Source organism: Girardinichthys multiradiatus, chromosome 8 (genome assembly GCF_021462225.1).
Source record: "Girardinichthys multiradiatus isolate DD_20200921_A chromosome 8, DD_fGirMul_XY1, whole genome shotgun sequence".
NCBI classification, from domain to species: Eukaryota; Metazoa; Chordata; class Actinopteri; order Cyprinodontiformes; family Goodeidae; genus Girardinichthys; species Girardinichthys multiradiatus.
The window spans coordinates 33458719-33477612 of record NC_061801.1 but is presented as its reverse complement, the minus strand read 5'-3'; the positions used below and the strand labels follow the sequence as shown (position 1 = coordinate 33477612).

Here is an 18894-nt window from a genome sequence, read left to right as displayed (position 1 = left end):
AAGTGAGACAAACTGGAGTCAAAAAACTAGAGACAAGCAAGGATTCTGGCCAGGAGAAGTTACCACGAAGGTTAACACTCAGGCACTGGAGTGCAGACAGCCCAGCCTTCTTATACACCTCCAGTAGAAAGAAGATTGGCAGCACCTGTTCACCTCAGCACCAGTTGTTCAAAAAATCAGAGGCACTGGCGGCATCTAGTGGTGAATGAATGTAAATCCCAGACTCCGACAATGTGTGCCTCAGTGGTGTGGCTTTGTGTTCTGGTAAGGTTCCAAAAAAGCATGTGTAGGTGATGAACGTCTGAAAAAGAATATCCATGTCTAAAACCATACTTTTGTTTTTTTGCTTTTGCTGGCTTTAGTTTGTGGAATGGCATTATATGTGAAACGCAACACAAACCAGCACAGAAATGTTAAGCTGAAGGAAAAGAATGCATGGTTTTCAAAATATTTCACAAATAAACTGAATAATGTGGAACAAATTTTAGTCAGTTCTCCAGTGTAAATACTTGTGGAAACATTTTCCACTGCAATGACATCTCCAGTCTATATGTTATATCTCTACCAGCTTTGTAGCTAGAAACTAACCAGTGTCTGGAACTGGAACTAATTCTGATCTTTGTTTGGGCCATTAGGCCATTGGTAAATTGATAAATAAATATCCACTCCATTTAAACAGTTTGGCCAACTAAAACTGGTTTTATTCCAGGACTACACTGTAACAGGTTTCCTGTCCTTGCTGAAGAAAAGCATCTCCACAGAATGATGCTGCTACAATGTTTGACTTTAGAGATTATGGGTTCAGAGTGGTGTGCAATGTTTTCCATTTAACATTTTTCTTTGCTTGTAGGGCAGAAAGTTCTATTTTGGTCTTCTCTTACTGATCCACCTTCTTGGAAATGTGCACCCTACATGGCTTGTGGCAAAATGCCAACAGGACATCTTATGCTTTTTGTTTTTTCCAACAAAGGCCTTCTACTTGCCTTTCTTCCATAAAAGCTAGTTTTGTAGTCTGCAGATTCCTCTACCGAAGCTGCGGCTTTCTGCATCTCCTCCAGAGTAACCACAGGCCTCTTGGCTCCTTCTCTGACTAAAGTTCTCCTTGCCCAACCTGGTAGTTTATCTGTAAATTTGTCCCTGATTTGTCTGGCATCTTCCTTGGTTTTCATGATGCTGTTTGTTCACTAATGTTCTCCAAGAATCCTCTGAGGATTTCAGAGCAGTGCTCATTCTGAGATTACATTACAAACAGTTACTAATTACGTCAGATCTGAAGGCAGTTGGTTGCATGTGATTTTATTCTGATGTATTAGAGTAAAGGAGGCTGATAACATATTACTATTACACTTTTCAGATTAATGTTGATGAAAAGTCTCGAAAACCAAGCATCATTTTTCTCCAGCCTCACAATTATCCACTACTTTGTGTTGGTCTCACACATAAAATCCCAATAAAACATTCAGAAGTTTGTAAAATGTGAAAAGGTTCAAAGTACTATATGTACATGAAAAAACTGCAATTCAAAATATTTTGGATCTTTTTGGATGCCATAGATCTCAATGACAAAATTCAACCCCTTTTTTCTCTGGTTTTTTTTTTCAGTTGGAGAGTAAAAACTTCAATTTCACAATTTTCTCAACTTGGTTCAAGCAGTGTTAAAACAAACTCTGGGCCATTGTTCATTTGAGCAGCAGTTTTCACATAAATTTCCAAAATGTTAACCAAAAATCACAGAGAGTGACTTATAGTAAGACAGATCCGATATTAAGTCCCAAAATGTAAAAGAAACACTGAAAGTCCTGCCTGTTCTTTGCATCTATATTGTTTTAATAAGCCATGTTTTTTTGTGTAGCACCAGTTCACACACAAAGTAATTAAACTGGGTTTACAAAAATGTGAAGGAACAGAGGTAAAGCAAACTAGCTTACAGAGAAAAAAAGATAAAAGCACCACATAAAAAGAAAGAAATATTAAAATTCTAATTTAAAATAAGCAAATAGCTATTATACAACAGGGTGGAACTGAGAAAAATAATAATTGACAATCCTAGATAAACTGCTGTAATCAGTATTATTTTCAGTCCTGATTTTAAGAAAAAAATGTTTCTCCATTTCTCAGGTTTTCAGGTAGTTTAGAGCTATGGAGTATAAAAACTAATTGCTGCCTCTCCTTATTTAGTTCTAGTCTTAGGAACACAGAGTGAAGAGATTACAAATGACCTATATGGTTTATTACTGACAAGCAATTCTGAGTTGTATTTAGGTCCAAGACTATTCAGTGTCCTACAGACCAATTATGGGATTTTAAATTCTATCATTTTCTAAACAGAAGGCCAGTACAGTGATTTGGAGCAGATGCAGCTGCCTGATGGTTTTTTGTTTTCTACAAAGACCAGTAAGAACACAGTAGCAATAATCTAATCTACTAAAAATTAACTCGTTTTTCTCTGACTTGTTTTCATAGGAAAAATGTCATTCTAATAATGTTTCTAAGATGGTGGTAAGCTGTTTATAGAAATAGACTTTATGTGGATGTTCAGATTTTGGCATGAGTCTTCAGCAACACCAAGATGTATTGCATGATCTTTGTTCTTTAGTCCCATTGAGTCTAGTTTCGCGCTGATTTATACCCTGGCATAGCGCTGGAGGAAAATTCTGACCCATTCAAAACTGTACTGAAAAAGACGCAGTCTGTATGCCTTAACTTCAGCAAAGACAAAAACACGTCTAAATAATAAAACTATCAGGTAAAGTTTAAGTTTGCTCTGTGCAAGGTTATACATTTCCTATACCATTTCACAAGGCTGAAGCATACAGAAAAAGAGATCTTTCACCATTCCACTTTATTCAATACCTCATGGAGGGACACTCGTTTTGTGTTTAGTGAACTGTTTATGTTGCCATATGTTTTAGATCTTTACCCAATGCTGATCAGTCTTTAGTTATGTGAAAGAGGCCACCAGATTTAAAATATCACATTATTTTCAAATAGCTCAGGATGTCATGCACTCTTACAAGGTTCCCATCTGATTTGGTTAAGAAACAGAATGACAGATCCTCACGGGACCCCAATGCACACTTAACATTGGGCCCAAGGTCCTTTTCCACATAATAAACCATCCTTCCATGCTGAACCCAGTGTTTGCGGCTGAAAAGCTCAATCTTTGGCTCATCTGATCAAATCCTACAATTGCAGTTAAAGTCCCAGTCCCAGAGTTTTACCAAGCTCCATTCTTTTTTGTTTTGAAATGGTTGGACAATTAAAGGGTTTCTTCCTATCAAGCCTCAAGAGGTCCCTATGAAGCTTACAATATTCATTGTACTAGAGTTAGACGTTATTGTGATTCAATGCACTCATTAAATGTTGGATATTTCTAAAACTTTCAGTCTGAGATTCTACTGTTTCTGCAGTAAATTAATAATTGGTTTTAGGCTTTTTCACATATTTACAAGGGTGGTTAATAAATGTGGATGGTGCAGTAATGAATGTTTGGGGTCAAACTTTCCCTTGCAGAGATCATAACAGATTATGACATTGCTGAACAACCTGGCCATCTTAATGTTTTCTTGAAGTTAAAGTTATGAGACATATCTTTTATTTTTAATATTAGTATTGTTTTATTTAACTAAAAGAAAACATGTGCACATAGTAAGAGAAAGCACAAGCAATCAGAATGAAAAATGCATCATTTGATGTCAGGATGTCATTGAAAAGGCTTTTAAAAAGTATTACAAAACAATTATACACGAAAAGAAATGCAGTATTTCAAACTAGTGATGAACAAAAATGATTTTTTATCATGCAATTATTTTTTAAAGTTAGTTCACTACTAGCTTCAATATACAAGCAAAAGTCACAAAGAAGAGATAAATCCTAAGCCAAATTGTATTTAATCCATTTTTAGTTTTACCTTTTCCTTTTAATTAGGTCCATAATGTTATTGGTGTGTATTAAATGTTCAATAAAACCAGTCACAAATGAGAAACTATATAAAAATGTTCAGTGTGTAAAGAAGAATTAAACCTTCTTCACAACTTTGCTGCAGTTTTTAGCCTGCAACTCAAAGTTGCTTATGCGGGGGTTGAGAGTCACCTCAAAGTGGCAATTCAGTTGCTGTGAAAGAGAAGACAGCAATAACTGTTAAAAGAGAACTGAAACAGGTAATATTTCTTTGTGGGTGCATAAAAAGGCAGGTTTACCTTTTTGTCCAAAATGCAGCTCTCTAAGTCATGGTTTTCTGATTTAAGACATTTGGTTTTTCCAAGGATCGTGTGTATCCTAAAGGTAACCACATTGGTCACCTGAAGAAAGAACCAGATTCAACTGTGATTAGAAGTGTCATTTCCTAGAGTTATTTAATGGGGACATGGTACATTAATTTGTTTTTTAGGAAGATCAGTCCAACCTGAGCTTTAGCACTGTTAACTGAGACCAGTTTGTACATCTTCTTGGCCTTGGAGTGTGTGTTGAACTCTTTCACAGCATGTCGAGTGGCAGTCTGAACATCTTCTGACTCAGGACTTTTCGGAGACCAGTCACCCAGAAGAGGCGCTCTTCTTCCTGTAAGACATATCAAACACCTGTGGCAGTCCATTTGGAGATTACATATTACAAGAATTACATGCACTGTACCTACTGAATGTCCACTGTAATATACAATAACTCAGTAAAAATAGCAAATAAAAACATAGTATACAAAGACTGCAGGGTTATTTATTTTATCCAATGATGGGTTTATTCTTTCGGGACTGAAGTTGTACAGGTCCTTCTCAAAATATTAGCATATTGTGATAAAGTTCATTATTTTCCATAATGTCACGATTAAAATTTAACATTAATATATTTTATATTCATTGCACACTAACTGAAATATTTCAGGTCTTTCATTGTCTTAATACGGATGATTTTGGCATACAGCTCATGAAAACCCAAAATTCCTATCTCACAGAATTAGCATATTTCATCCGACCAATAAAAGAAAAGTGTTTTTAATACAAAAAACATCAACCTTCAAATAATCATGTACAGTTATGCACTCAATACTTGGTCGGGAATCCTTTTGCAGAAATGACTGCTTCAATGGAGCGTGGCATGGAGGCAATCAGCCTGTGGCACTGCTGAGGTCTTATGGAGGCCCAGGATGCTTCGATAGCGGCCTTTAGCTCATCCAGAGTGTTGGGTCTTGAGTCTCTCAACGTTCTCTTCACAATATCCCACAGATTCTCTATGGGGTTCAGGTCAGGAGAGTTGGCAGGCCAATTGAGCACAGTGATACCATGGTCAGTAAACCATTTACCAGTGGTTTTGGCACTGTGAGCAGGTGCCAGGTCGTGCTGAAAAATGAAATCTTCATCTCCATAAAGCTTTTCAGCAGATGGAAGCATGAAGTGCTCCACAATTTCCAGATAGCTAGCTGCATTGACCTTGCCCTTGATAAAACACAGTGGACCAACACCAGCAGCTGACACGGCACCCCAGACCATCACTGACTGTGGGTACTTGACACTGGACTTCTGGCATTTTGGCATTTCCTTCTCCCCAGTCTTCCTCCAGACTCTGGCACCTTGATTTCCGAATGACATGCAGAATTTGCTTTCATCCGAAAAAAGTACTTTGGACCACTGAGCAACAGTCCAGTGCTGCTTCTCTGTAGCCCAGGACTGGGGAATGCAGCACCTGTAGCCCATTTCCAGCACACGCCTGTGCACGGTGGCTCTGGATGTTTCTACTCCAGACTCAGTCCACTGCTTCCGCAGGTCCCCCAAGGTCTGGAATCGGCCCTTCTCCACAATCTTCCTCAGGGTCCGGTCACCTCTTCTCGTTGTGCAGCGTTTTCTGCCACACTTTTTCCTTCCCACAGACTTCCCACTGAGGTGCCTTGATACAGCACTCTGGGAACAGCCTATTCGTTCAGAAATTTCTTTCTGTGTCTTACCCTCTTGCTTGAGGGTGTCAATAGTGGCCTTCTGGACAGCAGTCAGGTCGGCAGTCTTACCCATGATTGGGGTTTTGAGTGATGAACCAGGCTGGGAGTTTTAAAGGCCTCAGGAATCTTTTGCAGGTGTTTAGAGTTAACTCATTGATTCAGATGATTAGGTTCAGAGCTCGTTTAGAGACCCTTTTAATGATATGCTAATTTTGTGAGATAGGAATTTTGGGTTTTCATGAGTTGTATGCCAATATCATCTGTATTAAGACAATAAAAGACCTGAAATATTTCAGTTAGTGTGCAATGAATCTAAAATATATGAATGTTAAATTTTCATCATGACATTATGGAAAATAATGAACTTTATCACAATATGCTAATATTTTGAGAAGGACCTGTATAGTTTTTCCCAAACATTTGGTCAAAAATGTTGACCTAGTTTGCTGGTTTAGAGAAGAGGCAAGGAGCCTCATCATTCTTCCCAGATCACCATTTTGAATAGCTGTACAATGACATATCACAGGACCTATTTTACACAATGAAAACAGACATTTTAAGTGATAGATTTATTATGTATAATTATGTTAATGTCAGAGTGTTGTCTACATTGCACATTTTGTGATATCTATCTGTGAAAACATGCTATATAAATACATTTTAACTTACTGACTTATAATTTATTTTCCTATAATAATTCCTCTTAGGGAAAAAGAAAAAAATAAACAATAACAGCAAATAAAACAAGAAAAAACATTACAGTAAGTTAACATATCAAGAAAGATATTTACGAAGACATAGCTGACTAAAAAAAAAATGGCGACTAGCGGAAACTCTAGAAACCAAAGAAAACCCAACAAGCTATCACTGTAAATCACAGCAGCATTAGGCTTAAAAATTTCAATAATAAAAGGCCAGTTTTAGAGTTCCTTTGTAATTCTTCCAACGTGTGGCTACAGCAGGCTGAAATGATGACAAGCATAAAGGCAGGCAAACTATGGAGATTTTTTTATATAGATGTTTCCAATCTGAATCTATTTAGAACTTTAGAAAGCTTTAACATTTGTGATGGGGAATGCTGTGTTTTATACATATGGATTATTATTATCCATTCATTTATCTGGAATTTTGGAAAAGTTGATCTGAAGCCCAAAGGACACATCTTTATAGATAGAAAGATCCCCACCCATCCATGACTTAGCATATAAGCCAGTTCTCCCAGTTTCTCTGGGCCCATATCTTATTGGTGATCAAGTCCAACCTGATCAGTTCCTTTTGGTAATTGAATATTTCTGCCAAGCTCAGTGTCAGAAAGCTTACTCTCCAGACCTAGGATATGAATTGACCGCCTATTCTCTAAATGTGTTAAATGTTCTCTTTTTGAATTTCATCTGAGGAGATGGAACAGTTGTTTGAGCTGAGACTTGTCCCAGCTTAGAGATTGGTGCCAGTACTACATCTCATACATAAAACCAGGCTAGCTCCATAAGAGTGAAAACAGCAAAAAATCAGATCTCAAGTAAGGAACTCTGTTCTTTGTACTGCTGCTGCTGTCTTGTGCTGGTCAAACTGATTGATCTAAAAGAGATACAAGGGTTGATCCCAATTTTCCCCTCTTAGATCAAGGTTAGGTTGAATTCAGAATTACTCCATAAAATCATTTTCCTTTCTGCTCCAGAGAGCAGAAACTGAAAAGCTCCTGGTATTACTTTTTTAAAATATTTTTTTCAATTTTATTTATTGTTGTTTTGAGTTTTCATTTTCTGGTCATTATTGTTTTGTTTAATCAGTAATGTAGAGGTTGGAAATACAGTGTGTTGTTTTACATTATGCTGTCAGTTGTTTACATCTGGATTGTGTTGTTTCTTTTGTTTTAGTTAATCAGTAGTGAGTGAGTATAAATTGTTTGTTAACCGTTTATATAGTATTATTTTTGGGTTATAATATTAAATGTGTATACAGGAATATACAAAAATCATTTATTTTAGTGCAGCTCTCTGGAGAAGAAAAAAATCACTGCTCAGATTGATTTTGAGTACATTTTAAGATTGATCTATTTTTCTTTTAATTAATATCTCCCAGTATCTTTATTGCTGTTCTGTATGATAAAATATTAAAATATTAATCATATTTAATATACTACCAAATTGCATATGATGATATGTTCATCTCTGTATACACATTTCTAGATTATAGTGTAGACTATACAAACATGATATATAATGTCTTGCAAAATCTTCATACTCATTACTCATACTCATACTTTTTTTTTTTTTTTGCATTGTGTCAAGTTATAAACACACATTACAATCTATTTTAATTTAATTCATTTGATAGGCTGGAAAAATGTAGGGCATAATTTGAATTTGCAAAAAAGGATACTTTTTTTTTCTTTTTCACAAATACAAATTTGAAAAATGTGTGGAGTGCATTTGTCTTAAACTTGCTTTACTCTGATACCCCTAAATGAATCTCAGCGCAATTGCCTTCATATGTTACCTAAAATGACAAAGTATTAGTAAATAAGTCCAGTGTCCAGGTGTTAGTTAAACACTAACACTGTACAATACAGGGCAATCCTGAAGAAAAACCAGTTATACGCTGCAAATGTCACCTTTCAGCTGGACAACAATCCTAAACATATTGTCAGTAGAATGGTTTAGATCAAAGAATATTCAATGTTAGGGTGATCCAGCCAAACAATTTTCTCAAATACAAGCGAGAATTCATGGCAAGACTTAAAATTGATGTTCATAGATGCTCTACTTGCAACCTGACAGAACATGAGTAATTTTGCGAAGAAAAACAAGGTCAGCCTCCAAATGTGCAGTTTGTGGAGACAAACCCTGTGGTACCTGAAGTAGCCAGGCCAATCAAAATGACTAACATTTATATATTCACTGTATTGTCTCTGTTTGTGTTGTAAAGTAACTGTTTAGTATTGTATAACAGCCCATGTGGCAAAGACCTTGGTTTAAACTGCAAACAGGCAACAACAGTTAGATTGACTTTTGTAAAGGTTGAGAGTAAAGTCACTGGCATTCTCCTGGTGTGGTTTTATAGGTGGATCCTCTTAGAATTTTTCATGTGAAACCTTCTCATGCAGATAATTTATATTGATGTGCTAATGACAATTTAACACCATTCTTGTTTGTTGAGTCTATTTAAAGACTTGCTTGTACTGCCAGCTAGCAGTTGTTGCATGTTCGAGCCACACCCAGTCAAGCAGTGACTCTCATGATGAGTGACAATATGAACAAATGCAGCTGATCACACCCTACTTTGCACCTTTCAGTTGAGGACCTCTGGATGTCAAAAGTCCGGAACAGAGAGCCAAACAATACTTTTCCTCAAGCTTTAGTTTGAATTTGTCATCAATTAACTGCACGTATAAAATAAAAGTTAGGTCAAGCTTCACCTAAGGAAATATCACCACATATATGATGTCATTAAAATAAAATCCCAATGGAACGAAGACAAGATAGGTTATCAGTCTAACTAATAACTTATCCTGTCTTCATAGAATTTAGTCTTGGTACTGAAAGGCACTGACTTTTCTTTGCTTTCCAAAAACTAACCTCCACTCTGCCAAATTAAACAGCCCTTTGACAATGATGCATTTGTCTGACTTGTGGCTGAAGCAAAACTGCTGACTCACATTTCCCAACCACACCGAAGTGAGGAGTTGTCATCTGGGGATCTGTGGAATATGTCCACAAACACACACGTTGCTTAATCATGAAGTCAGAAAGCCACACTGTTTCCACATGTTGTCTTTTCTTTTTAAAGGATCACATTTTTCTGTTTAAAACAATTTGAGACCTAATTTTAATTTTAATTTTGTTACCCATCTCACTATTCATTCAGATTCTCTGAGTTCACAAAGGGTTAGTTAGCCTGGCTGATAGAATTAAAATATCTTGATTGTCATCTAATGATCTTCATGTGTTTTTTAAATACTGAAAATATATTTTTGATACTTAATATTATAGCTGCTTTATGTCTGGCTACAAAGACACTACCTTTTTAATTCAAATCAAATTCAAATCCCAAAATACCTTATTCATTCCAAAGAGAAATTAAATGTTAATTAAATGTAGCTCATATTATGCAGGTTTCTTCAAAGAGCTTTTTCATTGATGTGTCAATGGGATCACATAAAACCACTTAACTAAGATGGGAGAGATATTGTTTGACTGATTTGTTGACCATGATTTTGTGTTCATGGTTGCACAGTTGAATAGCTTTTTTTTAAATATGTAAAGAGATGCATCTAAAAACTGGTCAGAATCTAAATACGGTATTGATCTTTTTATACTATATTGTGTTGCATCGTTACACGTCTATATAGGACATCTTACATTTCTTATCAACTTACTAGTTGTAATGACTTCCTCAACAGGCTGATCTCCCACACAAAGCTGGGAGACTGACAGACATATCAGCACTGACAATGGCAGAGACATCTTTGCCTTCCAAAAACTTGTCAGTCACAGATGTTCCAGGGAAGTGTGCAAGAAACTGATAAGTCCAGGTCCATTTTTAAGGCATAAAAGAGGAAAAGAAAGAAAGAAACGGTTAAAACGTTAGAAACACAACAGAACCAAAAAACTGATAAAAATTGACTACTGACTGTGTAAAAAGTGTACCACAAACCTTGTTGTTGCTCAAACCGTGAGTACAAATGAGGAGAAATACTGGAACAGAGGAAGAGTGAAAGAGCTTCAGTGTGTTCTGAGTGAATGTGTGCTGGTCAGCATTCAGGCTTTGGATTTTTTAACCAGTCAGTGAAGACCACACCTACCTACTGCCTTGCAATAACGACATGCATCTATCTAAAAGCTAGCTTCAGTGAGCAATGGAGATAAACTGGAAAGTGGGTGTTATGTGATGTCCAATTTTCCAAGAAAATTCATGTGTTTTATGTAGGCATACCATCTGTTAGTGCCTTTTCCATGGGGATGTGCTCACATGAACTTAGCTTTTTTTATTTGAGCTAAAACCTGTTGCTACGCACAGTGAGTCACAATAAACAAAAGAACATCATGCTTTGGTTCTAGGAACATCAGAACCAAATATTTGCACTGAAAAGATGTACAACCATTAGTAAGGCAAGAGTAAGGAATTAAATGGCGTCATACATAAAAAAGCAGTTTATCCACTGAGCATACAATAGAAAGTAGTCCTACCACTAGAACATTTCCACATTTTACATTGTTACAAGTATAAACTTCAATGTGTTTTATTTAAATTTTATCTTTTAGATTCAAACCCTGTAATGCATGACTGGTGTGGAGCAAAAGAGATACGTAGATTTCTACATTTATTTTTTCCAAAAAATGATCTGAAACGTGTGGCAGGCACATGAATTCAGCCCTGTATACTGTGTTAGGACTAAATTAAATCCAAGGCAACAAACTGTCTTCAAATGTCTCCTAACTGGTAAATAGAGCCGCATGTATGCTATTTACTCTTAGTATAAAACAGCTGTTTGTATGATAGTCTGAAAGATTTAGCCTTAATGGAAAAGTAACAAGAGATAAACTGTTAAAAAAGTCCCATTTGGAGTTTTCCTTAAACCTGGGGGTGCCGCAGATCTCTGTAATTCAGGTGGAATAATCTGTATAGCATAAAACTGTCCTTTAGAGAAAAGTGACAAGAAGAAAACCATTGTTGAAAGAAAAGACAACCATAAGAGAGCGGTTGCCATAAACAATGTAGGAGGCAATGCGAACATCTGGAAGAAGGTCCTCTGATGACATGCGACCACATTTGAGCTCTTTGGCCAACCTGAAAAATATTATTTGTGGCAAAAAAATGAATGCTGCACATCACCCAGAACACTATCTTGACAGGGAAACATGGTTAGGGGATTCAATGGGGATGATTTTCTTCAGCAGGGACAGGAAGTTGGCAGGAAGAAAAACAACCAGTTAGAGATGGCAAAAGACTTTAAATAGGGAAGGAATTCCACTTTCAACGAGTAACCACAACTCTAAACATACACCTAGAGCTACAATGAATTGCTTTAGATCACAAAATGTTCCCATATGAGAATTGTTTAACGAAAAACAAGACCTAAATCCAATAATTTGGGGCAAATATATGGTCAAATACTAATTGAAGGGGCATAAATACATTTTACACTTTTCAGATAATTTGTGAAAAAAAAATAAAATCATGTATTCTTTTCCTTCCAATACACAATTATATTCCTTTTTTTTTTTTGGTCTGTGAAATAAAATTTCAATGAAATAAATAGAGGTTTGTGGTTACAATGAACCTACTATAGATACACCTTCGACTTGAGGTTAAAAACGTTGGACCTGACTGAGATTCGAATCAAAATGCATTAACACCTATAATTAATGTTAAGTTTACTTGCATTTGTATTTAAAAAATAACAACTTGCATAAAGCACTGCTACACAGAGACAAATATGGAATAAAATATAAAAACTGCCCTCTGTTGTGGTTTGTGCAAGTTGCTCCTCTATGTTATTGTTTCTCATTATAATGTCTGGACATCTAGCCCAGGTGTTAATACCACAAATTAAATTATTCAAAATCTCCACTGGGAGAAGCATTTCAAAAAATCTGTTTTCTTACCAAAAACCACTTACATGGAAAATATGGAGAACTGTTTCATTTAAAATTAAATAAATAAATAAATACTGCTATTGATAAATTATGAATATTCCATGAAATAAATAAATATCCCCATGAAATAAAACAAAATAATTATGTTTTTATTTAATTTCTTAAAGATTTAACTATTTCATATTGCAGTTTTATTTTGTGGCACTTTTATTTCGTAAAGCTACTTTACGTATTTCAGTGACTTTTACTTTTTAACCCCGTTTTTCATTTTAAGCTCTTTTTATTTCATGTTCTTATATATAAATGAGTGGGCGGAGTTTTATCTGTGGGGCGGCGCTGGGAACAGCAGGGCCGAGCTCAATTCGTGGCTGAGGACGGTAGAAAGTGTGCCGCTGACTACCCGAAGACATCATGCCGGAGGGAGCCTTTCAGCACGTCATACACACACATAGAGCTATTTATTTTCCATCCAAGTAAATACAGCCACCTTATATTATGGGTCTAATGCTGTTTATTAAATAAAAACCAATAAAGACATCATCATTTAAAAGTAACAGCCTATAACAATAATGACATCCCGTTTGTCGATAATCAGCATTGGTTTCCACAAAAACAAAAGCAACTGCGATGGTAGGCTATTACGCCCGGAGCCAGGGGAGGGAGCCAGGCTCCCTCCGGCATGATGTCTTCGGGTAGTCAGCGGCACACTTTCTACCGTCCTCAGCCACGAATTGAGCTCGGCCCTGCTGTTCCCAGCGCCGCCCCACAGATAAAACTCCGCCCACTCATTTATATATAAGAACATGAAATAAAAAGAGCTTAAAATGAAAAACGGGGTTAAAAAGTAAAAGTCACTGAAATCCGTAAAGTAGCTTTACAAAGTAAAGGTGTCAAAATATAAAACTGCATTATGAAATAAATAAATAAATCTTTAAGTAAATTAAATAAATCTTGAACTGAATTAAATAAAATAAGATGAAAATTTATTTTAACATAATTATTTTGTTTTATATTTATTTATTTCATGGAATATTTATTAATCATTTATCAATAGCAGTATTTATTTATTTATTTAATTTTGAATGAAACGGCTCTCCACAGAAAAAGCATGGCACAGAATAGAAAATGGAAAAATTCCATTTTGAGACAGAATCCTAAAAGGTGTACATTTTCTCAAACAGGAAAAGGAAAATAGCAATTCATGGTAGTGAATAATTATTCTAATTAAAATCCTTAGTGTCACACTAATTGGCACCCTTACATTCAGTATGTTGTACAACCCCATTGTGCAAATCGGACAAGATTTAATGAAACATCACAAGGTTGGAGCATACAGAGAGAGGGATGTTTGACCATTCCTGTTTGCGCAATCTCTAGACTGAGAGAAAGTCGTAGGTCTCCCTTCTTTAATGTGGAAGATTGAGGTCTGGGGACTGAGATTGCAATGAAAGAAGGCTATCAATTTATTTTATTTTTAACCATTCCTGTTGATTTTATCTAATGCTGTGAATCAATATGATGCTGAAAACCCCATCCATGTTCCAGTTTCAGTTTTCTCGAATAGTCCACCACATTTTTATTTAAAATCTCATGGTAAGAGACCACAATGTGAAGCACTCTTACAAGGTTCCCATGACCTTTGAAAAAGAGTCAGGACCACAGCACCACAGACGCCTTTCCATACTTAATAGTGAACATGATGTGCTTCTCCACATCTTCATCTGGAATTTCATGCCAAAACTAACCTGCAGTGATGTATGCCAGATTTAGGATCATCTTACCAGCTGAGTTTAGCAAACTCCACATTTACATTCGTGAAGGCCGAACAGAACAGGCATTTTCCTATTAAACAACCCGTTAGCAGGTCATTTGCTGTAGTTCTCAAACAATGAGATAAGTCGACTTGTTTTTCTCCCTTAACACCAAGATAAACCTCTTGTCTCCTCGTCTAGCCTTTTTTTGTCACAGTTCCAGTTTTTTTGGCAAATTTAAGCAATAGCTCCTTTTTGTAGCCATTTTGTGACCACAGAGATCAACACAGATCTGTCTTATTTAAATGCCATGTTCTACTGTCTTTCCTATTTTGAAATGAAAAAATGCCTCTGCATCATATCATATTTATGCCCAAGGGAAACAGGATGTCATGGACTCCTCATTAAAAGTTATTTGCCACTCTAATCAGATTTAAAAAGTGAAATAAAATTTACAAAAAATGCTTTGCTTGCATTTACAAGTCAATGTGGGATTGCTTTTTTCCTAACTGATTAAATGTACTCATAGTAAAGGTAGGATTTTTGTATGTGTGAGGTTATACTGGTTCAATAAACATGATTTTTATTTTATTTTAAATTGTATATGTTTTAACCGTAGTGCCAAGAAGTGTAGCACATGCCATATATTTTTTTAATATACAGGTCCTTCTCAAAATATTAGCATATTGTGATAAAGTTCATTATTTTCCATAATGTCATGATTAAAATTTAACATTCATATATTTTAGATTCATTGCACACTAACTGAAATATTTCAGGTCTTTTATTGTCTTAATACGGATGATTGTGGCATACAGCTCATGAAAACCCAAAATTCCTATCTCACAATGTTAGCATATTTCATCCGACCAATAAAAGAAAAGTGTTTTTAATACAAAGAACGTCAACCTTCAAATAATCATGTACAGTTATGCACTCAATACTTGGTCGGGTATCCTTTTGCAGAAATGACTGTTTCAATGCGGCGTGGCATGGAGGCAATCAGCCTGTGGCACTGCTGAGGTCTTATGGAGGCCCAGGATGCTTCGATAGCGGCCTTTAGCTCATCCAGAGTGTTGGGTCTTGAGTCTCTCAACGTTCTCTTCACAATATCCCACAGATTCTCTATGGGGTTCAGGTCAGGAGAGTTGGCAGGCCAATTGAGCACAGTGATACCATGGTCAGTAAACCATTTACCAGTGGTTTTGGCACTGTGAGCAGGTGCCAGGTCGTGCTGAAAAATGAAATCTTCATCTCCATAAAGCTTTTCAGCAGATGGAAGCATGAAGTGCTCCAAAATCTCCTGATAACTAGCTGCATTGACCCTGCCCTTGATAAAACACAGTGGACCAACACCAGCAGCTGACACGGCACCCCAAACCATCACTGACTGTGGATACTTGACACTGGACTTCTGGCATTTTGGCATTTCCTTCTCCCCAGTCTTCCTCCAGACTCTGGCACCTTGATTTCCGAATGACATGCAGAATTTGCATGAAATACCTGAAATATTTCAGTTAGTGAGCAATGAATCTAAAATATATGAATGTTAAATTTTCATCATGACATTATGGAAAATAATGAACTTTATCACAATATGCTAATATTTTGAGAAGGACCTGTAAGTTACAGCCACACACATAAAATCCTTAATCTTGTCTGTAAACTGTCAACATGTCCAGCAGAGGGAGGCAAAAGGCAGACGTTCACACTCATGACTCAATGTGAATATCTGCCTTTGTGAAGAGAAACATTTTGTTTTATATATTTAAGGTCTCAATGGCCCAAGGCCTGTAGCAAATACAAGAATATGTATGACATTTCAATTTTCTTTGTTAACTCTTGCATCTATATGTTCTATTATTATTCCAAATAATTCAAATTCACAACAAAAATATTCCCATTTAATTATTTTTATTACCCAAGTCATTTATTCAAAGTGATATTGAGAGACTTTAAGCATCTGTGCTTAACAGATTACTTAGCATTTAATGAGCAAAAATAAGAAGTATCACTTATTAAATGTAATGTCACTTGTATTTCTTTGTTGAGTTACTGAATAACATCAGTGTGATCTAAAACTGAACAATAAAAATGTAAATGAGGCCAGGAATCCTGATGGCTATTTATTCAAAAGAACTAGAGGAATGTGAAATAGAGAAACACAAAGAATGACAATTCAATGGATTTTAGAAAAAAAAGAGTATGACACATAAAGCATTGAAGCATAAAAAAGAAAAGGCACGCACCAATTGCACCAGAGACACCCAGATGGGAACAGACTGACCGTTGCAGTGGGCTCATCTGCAGATGGATAAACAGAAAGATTCAATGCCCAAACTCAAATTGAAAGACAAAGGTCATTTAAACGGCTAAGAGGTAAGGAAAAAAGGGGCACCTGCAGTGCATATTGTCCATTAATGACACAAACAGCTGAAGCATAAAAGACAAAAGTCTTTTTATTTAAATTAGCGCACACTCGGACACATCTAAATGTAAATAGAAACAATACATGTAGTGTTTTGAGCTTAATGAAGGAAGGGATTTGGGCAAATTGGTTTGAAAGTCACCCGAAATTAAATCCATGATATTAAAATAGTGAGCTAATGAACCAAATAGGTTAAGCAGACAGCAAATCATTTCTCCTTTGGCCAGGTTACAGATCACTGCACTAATGCTCCTAATGAGATACTTTACTGAAACACATTCATGCTGCTGCGAGATGGGCAGGGTCAGTGAGGGGGTCTGTGTGATTGGCTGAAAACTGGAAATCCCCTTTTCAAAGCAATAATTGATGTCAGTCGTGTTTGTCCAATGAATGGACTGGAATACAAGCACCATGGTTTCAGAATGTTCTTATTGAGTCTTGTTGTAGAAAAATTTGTTTTTACCAAGACAGAGACCGATGATTGTCACTCAGAATCACCTTTATTATAATCTTGTAAGAGAGAAGGATTTTTTACAGCATTGGGGATGCGCTCAGTAGTGCTGCCAAATCGTTCTGACCAGACAAAGCAAAAGTTCTCCTATAATCTACAACAGTTTTCAAGGTGACCCTCATGAGACCTGTTGTCCTAGACATAATCTTAACAGTGTGGCATACATTTTATCTCACACAGCAGCAAGCAGAAGGCTGAGAAACCATTACTCTAATACTAAATAAGAGAAGAATGGAACAACACCTGAGGGGTTCTAATACTTTTGTCAGTTCCTGTAGAGTATCAAAGAGCAAATCAAGCAAGGCACAAAAAATTTCCATAACAATCCACCCTCTTCGATTATAATGAAACAAGGTTCATATGTTATCGAACTCCCAATAAACATTTTTACCAAATTACAATGAAGGAAGGTACAAGAAACCCTGTTTCAAGACAAAAGAAAATTGAGTTGCTTTGTTAACACTATCTTATTTTTCCAAATTTACTAGCAGTTTTATAGTTAATCTGTATAGATTATGAGCTTTTTCAGACTCAAATAGTTCCATTCACCTGTTTCAGGCATCACCCAATTTCAAAATCTTTCATAAAAGCAATCTTAACACCCAGATTTGATGTCGGGTTCATGACAAATTTGAGGGTTCCTTTCTCAAACTTAAGGTCACATAAGAAAATGCTTTCATTTTCCTAAGTCAACAACATATGAGAATGGATAAAATCTGTAAGGCTAATAAGCCAGTGTGAACATGTGTTTCAAGATGTAATTTTAGTAGAGGAAGAGAATCAATATTCCTATTCACTGGAGGGTGAGTGTAAGAGCAGAGTAGCAGCTAATGGAATCTCTGCTCCCCATGATATGGCATGCAAAAGGAACAAGATGAGTGGCAGACCAAGATCTGAGAGCAGGAAGCAGTGACAATGTGAAGCAGGTCACAGAGATTAGGGGCAAGGGTATGGATGCACTTAAATATGAGAACATTTAAATTTATCATAGCTTGTAGAAGCAACTAATGTCTTCCCCTTTAGATCTTAGAGTACACTTCCACATTCAAGATGGCGCCTGTGTTTGGCTTTGCCGCTGCCGGTCGCAGTTTGTTCCGCTCTGTGATAGTGCTATTTTTCTCTGCTTTGCTGTTTTCACTCTGTATCACCGATGTTCTGCCTGCCTTGGTTTATGATCGCCAGACACTCTTGTCTATCTGATCCTCAATGATGGCTAAATATACCTTATCTCCCGGTGACGGCAGTTTTCATCCTATAATCCCAGGGATTGAAGCTACGTCCAGCGTCCCTAATGTTGCCTTCATGGGGACTCGCAAACCTCAGAGGAGGAGAGGAAGATGAGCAGGTGTCCAGGTGAAGCTCAGACTGTTCTGGAAGCGGGGTCTGATGGGAATGCGACGCCGAGCGTGTCTGATTTCCTGTACTCTGTCTATCTATTTCTATGGAAGAGGATTATTCTTCAAAGCACCGGCTTGGATTTTCACTGCCTGTCTGTGTGAGACTCTGCTATATTGGCTTGGCTCATCCCTTTCAATTTTGTCCTAATTCCGCTGCCTTATTGGGGTGGTATTCACAGGACAACCCTTAACAGACCAAAATATTATTTAATCAAATATTAAAGTATTAATATTAAATAGTATATTCATAATCACAACAATCTAGAATTGTGTCGCTCAAGG

General features: G+C 36.5%; 1 protein-coding gene across 1 annotated transcript; it reads right to left on the bottom strand.

The window, feature by feature from the left end:
- Nucleotides 1-3592: 3592 nt before the first annotated feature.
- On the bottom strand, nucleotides 3593-18598 carry si:busm1-57f23.1 (uncharacterized protein LOC368621 homolog). Its single transcript, XM_047372597.1, has 7 exons — nucleotides 18439-18598; nucleotides 16526-16580; nucleotides 10583-10623; nucleotides 10305-10447; nucleotides 4406-4560; nucleotides 4200-4301; nucleotides 3593-4113 (listed from the first exon to the last, which is right to left on the bottom strand). Exons 4-7 carry the CDS (start codon nucleotides 10390-10392, stop codon nucleotides 4018-4020), a joined length of 441 nt encoding a protein of 146 aa, XP_047228553.1. The 5' UTR covers nucleotides 10393-10447; nucleotides 10583-10623; nucleotides 16526-16580; nucleotides 18439-18598; the 3' UTR covers nucleotides 3593-4017.
- Between the last annotated feature and the right edge of the window lie 296 nt (nucleotides 18599-18894).